Below are 12,296 nucleotides of genomic sequence, written 5' to 3'. Positions count from 1 at the left end.
TGTTTCTTTTTTCTTTTCTTTTTTTTATAATACTGAGGGGTTTTTTTCCCTTGTAAAATAATCAAGTTAAATTTTTTTTTTTCTAACATGCCTCAGTAACGCCCCCTATAGTGTCAACGAGGCAACCCTCTCACCTGCATGTATGAAATCTGGTAGACTTGTCGATCATGTCCAGACATACAAAAAAAAAAACTCCTTGGTTCATTTTATGCATTTTATGGCACATTGCAATTAGTATTAAGATAGAGCTATAACTGCTCTTTTTTTAACCCAATAAAACCTGGACAAACTGGCTGATCTCTTTGAAAAATAAAATAAGAAGGCAATGAGCAACAAAAGAAGAAAATACATTAAAAAAAAAAACAAGTAGATTGCATAAAAAATAGCAAATGAATAAATAAAACCAAATATGCAGGTTTAAAAAAATATATATTTTAAAATATATATCATTATGATATATTATAGGTCCCAAGCACCCAACAATTCAAGGACCCTCTTGGAATGCAAAGAATTATTATTTTTCTGCCAAATAAATTACATTTTTTTAAGTTGCAACATGCCCAAAAACTCACAAAAATTGGTATGCATGTCCGGCCTGGCGCAAAATTTTGTATTTTGGTGGTTTTGGATACGGATGTGGCAAAATGGCTCCACATTGGCTTCTATTATGTATCGTAACTAGACGCACAAAAAAGCATCTTGGACCCATCCCCCAAACTCAACAGTAAGTCAGACATTTTGAATTTTTGCGAACTCGTCCCACAGGATTAATCCAATCGACTGCGTATTTAGTGTGTCCAATTTTAACCCCTTGGTGATGAAAGGTTCTCAAAGGTCCGTGCAAAACTTTAATGGTTTTCCCATCAAATTTTGATGTTTCCCGATTAAACAGGAAATTGTCATAACTTTGGTGTACATTGTCTGATCTGCCTGAAACTTCATAGGTTTTATGAGGGTCGTGCCCTGAACACATCTGTGTGATAATATTTACTTGTTGTATTACATATTGGTAAGAAAAGCCTTAAGACCTTGATGATTGCTGATGATTGACTGAGCTGGTAGCAGGTATGCCTGAGTGCAGGCGGGAAAGACTCTGTAAGAAGAGACAAAAGACACTGACTTTGTGGTAGGTTAGGCCTGCCAACGATGAGGCTAGTTTGGTAGGTTTAGTGGTTTCTGCATTAGGAGGGAAGGCACAAACACCTCCTATAGATAGCCAGGGCAGGGTATAGTTAGTGCCGCCATTGCTCCATTGTAGTACCATAGAAGCTCCATCGAAGCAGTTTTGAAGCCCACTGAGGCCCTGTCCAGGCAGCACCAACGCCAGCTGAAGCCCTGCTGAAGCAGCAGGAAGCTCGCTTTGAAGCGCAGCCAAAGCAATGCTGAAAGCTAAGCCAACACTGGCGTGTCCAACGAACCATTTCCCCGGGGAGTTGGACGGCGCCTCAAGCTCAGATCCCAGGGGGTGTCTCACCGATTGGGCAAGTTAAGTACCATCTGACTTAACTTTATACTTCTTATCATTTTATTGGGGGGTATTTTAAGAATTGTTAACTTTAATAATTTGGGCGGGGGCTTCACAGGGAATGTGACACAATGTGATAGTGTGATTTGATGGTGTAATTTGCAGTGCCTCTGCTAGAGGGTGTTAGCGTGCAGTGTCATTAGGTGTGCCATAAAATTAGAGTTTATCTCAGTCAGTGCTTAATTCTCTGCAGTAGCCTCTTTGCCCTGTTTCATGAATTGTATACTGTGTGTGTGTGTGTGTGTGTGTGTGTGTAATATATATATATATAATTATATATATATGTTTTTTTCATTTACTTATTAAATTTTGAATGAGGTACTTTTAGTTTTAATACTTTAATACCACAATATGTACTAATAAGTACATTTTCCTGCTCATACTAACGTTTGCATCACTAAAATATTCAATTCAGGACTTTTACTTGTAAAATAGTATTTTAAGAAGGTTGTATTAGTAATTTCACTTTCGTAAACGATGTGAATACTCCGGATAACAATAAACTTATCACGTTATAGAGTGAAATTGATACGTATTTTTTTTTATTCTGAGGGGCAGCGATACGCTTCCGTAGACTTCCACCACTGCAGAAAGAAAATGTGTGTGAGTGACAGACTGTGCGCGCATCCCCCGCGTGTGTGCGCGCGCGCGTTAATCCCACTCGGCTGCGGTCAGGTGATCCGGCGCTCAGCAGCTGTGCAGCCTCTCTCGCAGTCAGACAACGGGAGTCACCGGCGCTGAGCACAACTCCGTTTCCCACCCGACGACGCTAACGTGAAACCGCTCGGTGAAACGCTGCCTTTCGGAGCGTCGTGTCAGCGAAACGACATGGGGGACCGAGTAGCTTTACTGCTGCTGGCCGTAGCGGCTTCGGCTCTGGCTGCCGAGGTAGGAAAAATCGTGTTTTGTGTGAGGTTTTGCAGTATTTCCACCATATTGTTGCTGTCAGCTGCGTCAGGCTAGCTAACGTTAGCTACAAGGAGACCGGAAGCTGGGTGGTTGGACCTTCAGAGCTAAAGCTTGGAATATTTTTGAGTGTAAGATTTTAATCAAAGAAATTAGAGGTAGTCCAAATGAAATAGTTAAATCGTATCTAACATAATTATTAACAGTAGAAGGTTTAGTATATGGACTTAATCCACAAAAGAATAATTCTACAATTGTTATTTTACAAATGTCCAGTGGGGTTTTTCAAGGTGAAATGTTTTGTCAAACGCTGTCTTTACAGCAATAATTGGTGCAACTAACGCAATCCTCAGTGAAATGATTGAAATGTACAATATTCTTTCAACTCTTGAATGTAGGTTATGTTAAACATGTTACACATATTCTATATTCCTATTGTTCCTTTTATTCATGTATGTGGCTGTTTACTGTAGCATCACTTATTTTTTATATTTCTAACATAACATAGTGATTTTATAACTTGTATTGTAGCAAAAGGCATATAGCTTTATATTTTGTACACACTTAGCACATTATACAAAGGATTTTTATTGGCTAAATTTAAATATGGACATACTAATGCTAATTGTTATTATTTCTCTAATTTTATTCTATATTTTTACACAGTGGTGCCAATTGTTTATTATATATTTTTTACACACTTAGCACATTATACACTTTTATATTTTTGAAAATTAACACACTAATGCCAATAGTTTTGTCCCTCACTGTATTTCTATTTTTGACATACTTGTACTATAGTCTGATAATCTGCTGCTGCGTGACAACTTGATACCCACAAACAGCTAAGTCATAGGCCAATGGATGTCGTTACGCGAAAATTAATATTGTTAAGGTAAAAAAAATGTTGTTTTTATGAGTTCTTAAACATATTTTTAATCAGATTGGTAATTTACGCACATTTGCTCATAGTTTTATATTGAAGGATGTAACCGGAAGTATCTTATTAAAGTCTAGCTAGCTTGTTACTGAGTAGAAACACTTCTGCATTTTAAATCAAAGACCACACATTGATTGATATAACGTAATGCAAACATTTGGCCATTTTCTGATTGTTTGTCGTTGTATTTGTGATTTACCTCACTGGATATATAGACATTTGACGCGTCGTTATGTTTAAATGTCCACGTTTCGATGCTCCGTGGTGCTTCTCTCTAAGTCTCCCTGTAATCGTGTAATAACTGGTTTATTGAGCCTGTGTGACAATGGAGAGGCTGTCCGTCACCTTTTTTGTTGTAAAAAAAAGGCTGATTATTATGTTTCATTTTGTGTTAAACCGAGAGGCAAGTCGCTTTTGTGTTTGTTATAAAATGTTAGAAACAAGTTGTCAAACGACGTGCCCTCCAAAACACTGCGCATAATGTTTCTGTCGGTATGAAACGCGTATTTACTGGACACTTTTGCCGATTGAATCACATTTAAACTTGTTAAATAACGCGGAATTGATGAAAAGCGTATTGTCTCATTTTCCATATCCCGAGGGCTAATTTTAAGGGAGTGGGCGTGTTTTGGGACTGAAAAATAAGTCAATAAGGAGCCTTGTTCAGTCGTAATGAAGACTTGACGCCAGATTTTGTCTCTTTTGAAGTGAACGAGCCCGTGAAGATGACACTTTTACCAAAAAACAATCCTAATTATCACCCTCGCTCATATTTCAGTCAGATGGAGAGAATAGAGAAGTAAGATGGCGGCGGTGCACTGCAGCATTTATCGAGGGTCGGGAAACTGGGAAGCCAACAGGAGCTTTGGCAATCATTGTTGCATTTCAACCTCGTTTCTAATATGTCGTAGAGTTATTAATGTCAGCAGTCTAATTGAATAAAGGCTTAAGGGCGTTATTGAAAACTGTCCTCCCCTTGGACCGTTCCTAAATCCCTTGCTCATCCATTTTTCAAGCGTCCTTGCCAAGAATATCGCTTTCTGAATATACACTGCAAAAAAATATCTATTTTTAACACGTCATTTACTTGATTTTCTGCTTATGTGTCGCGAAAATGTGAATCAAAAACGCAAAACTGGCATGTCACGATCATGTCATGTCAGAGGTGTAATTTCCTTGATACCATGTAGCATTTAGGGACTGTTGTTTATTTATCAGAGGAGATGTGTAACTGTGATTGAACACGTTAGATACTTGAAGTCATCATTTGTAGTTGTTGATAATATGTAGCAGTTAGGGACTGTTCTTTATTTATGGCAGGAAATGATAGCTGTGTCATTTACCTGATATTGTGCTTATGTGTCACGAAAATGTAAATCAGAAATGCAAAACTGGTATGTCATGATTGTCAGGTGTGTAATTTCCTCTATCATGTAACCTTTAGGGAAGATGGGTAGCTGTGATTTAACATGTTATTTAAACTATGATGTGCGAATGTGTCTCAAATGTAACTTTAAATTGCAAAATTGAAAGTCATCATTTTTAGTTGTGTAATTACCATGGTACCATGTAGCATTTAGGGAATGTTCTTTATTTTTCAGGAGGGGTTGGTAGCTGTGGTGTGACTTTGTTTTTCTGTGTTTTTTTGCTTTTACCTTACCATTTGATATTTGAAAGTTAAAAGTGGAAGATGGACTGGAGTTGAAAAAATCTTTGGTTTTTCACTCTTGTCCTGCATGTATGTTAATGCCTACAAACAGTTAATTTTTTGGCAAATTTAAATGAGATGTAGATTACAGAAATCTTGATAAAATATCACTATTTTAAGCTTACATTGAGTCATGTTTTTTTTTCTTCTGACAGAAGTGTTCGTCCCGCATAATGTGTCCAAGAACCATCAGAAATGTGAAAATCCAAAGATAAATTCGGTTTTCACAGTTTCTGACGATGATAAATGCTGTACTTTTGGCGTTTTTTAACGAAAACATACCTTCCAAACTCGCTGATGGGAAAATGCAAAGATGGAAAATCCACTGATCATTTCTGTTTTTTTACCATTCCCATTAATGTTAGAATTTTGGTGAATTTTAAAGTAAACATGCTTTCCAAATCCGCTGGTGGTAACATCCAAAAATAATTTATGTTTTTACAGTTTGGGTTATGATGGATGGTGTAATGCTGCAGATCATTTGTTATGCCTCACGCAACAGTCCCTCATGCTTTGGTTCCCCTTTTTTCAAGGTACAATTTGTTTCTGGAAATTACCCAAAACACATCGGGGATATCCCCAACTAACATGTTTCCACCCTTTTTTGGTGAGGGATTTTAAGACTTCAGTTGAGATGTGAATAAACAGCGTGGTCTCATTGTGAGAGAAATGACACATTCCTGTAACCACCAGCCGCCTCAGGGATTCACAGTCATTGTGGTTAAGGAGCAGCTGCAGTTCAATGTTGCCTTTCGAATCTCTGGTTGTAACAGTTCTAGATGTGATAAATGTGTTTCTTGTAACATATCGATAGTGCCAAACAATGGCAATTATACTTAGTTGAGGCCGATTGTTTGTGCTGTGGTCATTTCTGGTCAGAGTGTTTTTTCTGCAGATGAATCAGGTGAATGTGGCAGCTGACCTCCTGCTCGTAGCCTATAATCAGCGGACATGAAATGAATACTTTTGGCTTCTCATCAAGCGAAGAAGTGGCTTTGTTGGTAAGCTTTTGCTTAGCTTACTTAAGGAGTCCTTTATTTACATTATAAAAATCAAAGGCAGGAGTAATGAAATGAGATAAGGGAAGTTGTTTCAAATTTCAAGAGTAACATAAGCAAGATTATATCAGATTTGAAAATGAGCTGTTGCAAGTTTTTGATCTTGTTAGGGCTTGTTTATAGCCTCCATGACTGCCCTATACAAACACTCACACAGCTATGGGGAAGCTGCTTTTTTCCTGACGGGCCCGCGGTGCGGAGCGTGGGAGTTGGATGCCAGCCTTTGTGTATTTGTGAATCCTTGGGAAATGGCTCTTGGATGGGTGCAGGCAGTCTGTTTGTGTGCATACTGCAGTCTTTCAGCCTGGGGCGGACCAGCCCTCTCCCCTTATTAGTGAGTTTAATGCCATTATGCCTGTTGGCGCTGCCAGTGTTTCTCTCTGGCACCTTTTTTCGCTGCTCAAGCTGCAGTTTCAGTTCTTTGAAGAAGAAAATCCACCTGACACTAAGATATTTCCTTTTGCTTTGCATTTCCTTATTTCGCTTTTTATCGTGCCCACTTTTGACTGCGCTGCCTATACTTCTGCTTCCACTTCTAATTAACATTTTGCAGAGGAAGCGTTTGAACTTCCTTAACCTGCACTGTTAATTATTTCCAGGATTTTACAACTAATATTTTACAGTAAATTACTGTAAAAAAGACTGATTTATTGTGAAACGTATGCAAATAGTTATCCGTTATTTATTGTAAATGTGCAGTCAAACATTTTACTGTTTTTGATTTTTTTAAAAATCATTTTTACAGTCATTTATTGTGAAATATTACAGCTACATCCTGTAAAAACCTGAAACTAGTCCCATTATCTTATCTATATCACGGTATCATTTTTACATTCATTTGTGAAATTTACAGTCAATTTAAATAATCACAACATCTTAATATTTATATCACTGTCATTTTTAGTCATATATTGTGAAATTTACAGTTACATCCTGTAAAGTCCTGGAAATAATCAAAGTATTTTCATATCTGTATGTCAGTTATTTATTGTGAAGTATTCAAGTTACATCCTGTAAAATAATCACAGCATCCCTGTACACTGTATTTAATTTTTTTTTTTCCCAGGATTTTCAGGATGTAACTGTAATAATCTACAATAAAGTAATATAAATATGATACAGTAACTCACTGTAAAAGTAATACAACTAGTATCCAGTAAATTATTATAAATGTACATCAAACATTTTACAGTGTAGGGGCTCCAGTATGCTTGAAGATGTAAAAGCAGCAGCAAAAGTGTGAACTTTTACGCTTCAGAAACCTGTTAATCAAAATGCAACGTGACTTCTAGACGTGCTAAATCAGGTCAACTGAGGCTAATGCTGGTGAGGAATTCAGTTTCTCAATCTTTGGGATTCGTTCTGATTTTCAATTGACCTGCTATAACAGAGAAGCTTTCCTCTGACTGGGACACTGAAAACAAAACCTTGATATTTGCTGTTGTTTTTATGGGTTTTTTTTTGCTTTTAAACCGCATGGCTGGACTGGACATACTGTACAGTGTCTTGTAAAGCCACATCAAAAACCAAAACAAGAAGTCAGATAAGTCGTCAAAATCAACAGCAACCATTTTGATAATTGTTTGTAATTCTTTAAAGTAGACATGGGAATCCAGAACTGGTTCTAGTTAAAAATCACTTTCAAATTGTACGATTTGTTGGAATCATTGCCTCCAAGCTCATCGATTCCTTGTATTGATGCAGGCTTGATTTTATGACTATTGTGCATAGCAAAACGATTACTTCTCACGCGTCTGTGCTACTGGACACTTGCAAGAATGAGTCATGGTTGAGAGGAAGAAATGGTCTAAAGTGCGGCTTCATTTCACAAAGAAAGATTTGTAATGTTGGTATTTTAGTTATTTTCCATCAGAAAAGGCAATCTTGCAATACAGTAGTGACTCGTAGTGATTACAGCAATATTTTTAAAAACCTTTTTCATTAGCATTTAACCAAAATCACAATCGTTTCCTCCATTTAACCAAAGTGCTTTTAATGCCAAAACTTAAGACAAGAGTCCTACTTTTTTAAATTATTTTTTTATTAAAATGTAGCTGAAATTGCTATCTTTTCCTGACCTTCCAACTGTAACATTAACCTTAACTGACAACCCCAAGTTCTAGTTTTTAGCCCGCCATCCTCTCCATCAGCTTCCTTTCAGAGCCCACGTGGTACATGGGTGTGGTGCTGAAAGAAACGTTGAGTCTGATCATAATCTATAAAGGATTACATTGCCCCAAAAACATAATAAAGAAAGCAGTTTAACATAAAAAACCTCATTTTTAGGAGACAAAGTTGATCATAGGGAAAATTGGCCAAACAAATGAGAAATTTAAAAATATCGCTCTGGGCATTTGTAATGGGCTACTTCCTTTTTTTTTTTTTTTTTACATTTTGACCAAATCATTAATCTTTTAACAAAAAAAAACCACACAAATATAATCTGTAGTTGAAGCCATAGAAATAAGATTTAAAAAAGGAACCAGTCATACCAGTCACTGTGGTGATATTAGTTGTCATTCCCTCCCTGTGCCTGTCTTTCCTCCTCCCAGTAAACAGTGGATATTGTCATATGGCAGAACTAGATGTCCTCTTCATTATGAGACATGAAAGGACTCTGTCTCCAGCACTCCTTGTTTTTTTGTCTCTTATTTTCCTTTTTTTCAACGCTCCATGTCCAACCAGTGTTGCAAATAGTTGGCTGTAAAAATTCCTTGTTCAAACAGCACACATTGTCCATCTTGGTTGTGTCAACAACAACAATGACACCGCAGCGCTCCCAATTAATGTCCCCCCATGTATCCCCCCCTGTCTGTCCTGGAGAAAAGAATTCCTGACCTTTTGATACTGTTGTTTCTGTTGTCATGGTCCCTGGAAACGGGGATGACGTGGATGTGCTTATTGTCTTTAGGAGTTTCCATGGTCGTGATGTAAATAAGCTGGTAGTTGAAGATGGTTTTACCTGTTAATCTTTGCTTCCCTCTCTGTGCTTTATTTGTCTTTTTTGTCTCATATTTGTCATTCTCACACGCCTCAGGCTTTATAATGTTACAGAAAGGTAGCACCCCCCTACCCCCACGCCCCTTTCATAGCATGGTAGGAATCTGGTAGTGCTGATTTCAGTGGTAGCAGGCCGGTGTGCAGCTCAAAGGCTTGCTTTGTGCAGTGCAACCTGGCCTCTCAATGAGAGACTGTGGATGAATGCCAAAAGGTTTGATTAGATCAAACAAGAATCTGATAGCATCAGAGGCTGGCGTTTCTCGCTGAGAACGTTCTGATTTATATTGAAGGTCTGGATGGAGATGTTGCTCAAAGGGATAGTTTAGATTTTTTACAGTCAGTGTACTAGATGTCCCTCTGTACATCGCAGTTCGGAGAATGTCAAGAGTGCTGAAACGAAAGCTGAGCAATGTACTGATGTGCTAATGTGTGTGCAATGTACTAATGTAATTTAGCCACCTAAAAAAGACTCAAAAAAAAAATCTGGAAGAGATTAAAACTTAAAAACCTGAGCAAATTTGCTCAGTTCCTTCAAAAACGTGAAAAAGGCAATGATACAAAAATTAGTAAGAAATCAGTTTTTTAAAAAAAGGTATAAGAAAATGTCTTAAAATACACACTCAAATCAAAACAAAGAAAACATGACTTGAAAAATGTGCCTGAAAAATTAAAACAATTCTGTTACATAATTTTAAATAGGCTTCAATGGTTATTATGAGTATAGTGTTTATATATATATATATATACACACACACACAAAGTGAGAGAGAAAGAGACATTTTGCCCTCGCTTTTCAAAAAATAATTTCCTAAATGTAATTATTTCTTGCAATTTAAATGCCTATTTCCCATGTTTTCGAAAGGAATCACTCCAATTTGCCCAGAGTTCAAAGGTTCAAATATTTGTAAAGGGCGTCTGAAAGTAGCACACTGCTTTATCTTTCCAGACAGCCCGCCTCGATGAGGAAACTTTGAACAAATTCCATTCCCCATGCTGTCTTTAAAACCACCAGACTCCACTATCAAAAGCAGCAATTTTGGCTCACTGAACATAGGAGCTGCTGTACTGCTGCTTTGATCAGTGAGTTAATTTGTGTTATTGTGTGACTTTAGTGAATCCAAACTAACCCTTTTAAAGGCAAAGTCACACAATAACACAAACAAACTAAAAAAATTGAGGCAGCGGTAGACAGCAGCTCCTGTGTTCAGCGACATTAAATATATGATTTTCTCAGTGGAGTCTGGCTTTGAAGAAAGTGAGACGACGGCTTCAGTTTCCCAGTGGAAATTGCTTTATGATGAAAAGATAAAGCAAAAAAATACTTTAAATATAGGGTACACTAAAACTGATATAGATGTTTTTATGTGGCTAAATAACGTGTTGGTGCTTGCATGTTGGACTCCAGCTTGCTTCTCCAAACTAGGGTCGTGCAGATCGCCATCTAGTGTATGTAATACAGACTATGGTATCTCATACAACCCCACTTCAAAAATCTGAACTATCCCTTTAAGCGTCACACTTCACTTCATCTTGCTCACCTCTTCGTCTTTATTACTATCTCATAATTAGCTCTAATAGGTCAAACATGCTACAATCCTAGCTTTATTGCTGCGTAGTCATCAGGGAACACGCCATTCTCCCCACCCACTTCTCATATTAGAGCGAGTCTCCCACCACCATTCATCACCATCTGACCGTTATTTCCATCTGTAAATATCAGCAGTGCACCACGAAGACACACTCTTCATTTCGCTGCTGCTGAGTAAGCAGCTGTTGGTACAGAATCTGAATAATAAGCCGAGAAACGAGTCGGCCCGACCTGCACAATTACTCAACAGCAGCACCCAGTACATCCTTTCACCTCATCAGTGAACAAGCTGCACACAGTATTCATACACACATCCATCTGTGAACCGTGTTGCTGCCATTTCTTGTTAAGGTGTCGATGCTTTTATGGTCTCCATCACAGTCAAGGCCGATGTGCTGTATGTGTTTGTGACCTTCCACTGAGGTTTGACCTGTAGGGTGTAATAATCTGACCAAGGCCAGTTTTAATCTTGGATTTTTTCACACAGACGCAACATTGTCATGTGATGGATGAGTCTGTACATAGATTTATATGTTTAGACTTACGCCCATGTGACTAATGCATGGTCCTTTAATCAGTCTGTTTGTCGTCACACATCGTGCCTCGTGCCCGCCTGGCACGTAGAGGTGTTTGACTTAACGGTGCAGCTGATCCAACAGGCTGCTTGTCCTCTCTGTTGGATACCAGACTGGAGGTGTAATGAACCAGAGAAGCACCAGCTCACCTTTAAGCTCTCATTTCTAAGAGAGGAGCCCAGCAGAGGTCCCGCCCCCACTTTTGTGCCGGAGAATTTGACATTTATTTTGAGTCAAGTGCATTAACGTTGATATGAAGTGGCTCCAGTCTAGAGGTAACTCTGTGGAACCAGAGGCCATATGGCACGTTTGGTACCGCTGTCCTAAAAAAAAAAAATCATAGAACAAAGTGGGTTAGAAAAAGCTTCTTGAAGAGAGTTCTTGTAGTTTAGTAGCTAAGAAGCATGCTGTGTAGTCGCAACATCTGAGGTTCATGTTTCCTACTTGCCTGTTTACTGCCAATAAAAAGCCTAAAATATCCCCAAATCTAGAATCTATCTAGATATCAATCCAATCCTATCACAAAATATCAAAATTGTAAGTAAGAGTATTGCATATATATATAATAAATGTTGAATCACAACGGACCTCTTCTGAAAGCTGCCTTCTATGATTTTTGCCAAAACACAAAAAAATACCGGCAGGTGACAGTTCAAACAAATCTAAAAATATAATGTAATATAATACAGTAAGGCTCTCGGGCATTTTTTCTTTTATTGCTTTCAAATATTTACTCTCCTGCAGATCATATTTTCTCATTAATCTTATCTCTGCTGAGTAAACACACATGGAGGCATGATTTTCTCTTCCTCGTTTGGGGCAGCCAAACATCCTTTATTGTGCATGTGTCCCATCCACCGTACTTGGTGATTCAGTCAAATATACGTAAATTGGTGTTTTTGAAGTTTTGAAAATTCATTGGTAAAATGCGTGCGCAGTAATACTGGAGGTACAGATCATCCGAAAAAGAGAAACAGCATGTATTTTTACTGCATG

At 37.9% G+C, this 12,296-nt stretch overlaps 1 protein-coding gene across 2 annotated transcripts in view; it reads left to right on the top strand.

Annotated features, from left to right (window-relative positions):
* The first annotated feature begins 2,224 nt into the window (after nucleotides 1-2,224).
* appa (amyloid beta precursor protein a) overlaps nucleotides 2,225-12,296 on the top strand; it is a 49,098-nt gene continuing 39,026 nt past the window's right edge. For both annotated transcript variants that reach the window (XM_088074209.1, XM_042513407.2), the window contains exon 1: nucleotides 2,225-2,413. In XM_088074209.1, coding sequence (XP_087930335.1) covers nucleotides 2,354-2,413 — 60 coding nt within the window. In that variant the 5' untranslated portion in view covers nucleotides 2,225-2,353. The remainder of the gene's footprint in view (nucleotides 2,414-12,296) is intronic.

The sequence above is a fragment of the Plectropomus leopardus genome, chromosome 24, assembly GCF_026936395.1.
Source record: "Plectropomus leopardus strain MGB_pleo_1.0 chromosome 24, ASM2693639v1, whole genome shotgun sequence".
Taxonomy (NCBI): domain Eukaryota; kingdom Metazoa; phylum Chordata; class Actinopteri; order Perciformes; family Serranidae; genus Plectropomus; species Plectropomus leopardus.
This window is presented reverse-complemented; position numbering and strand designations above follow the sequence as displayed.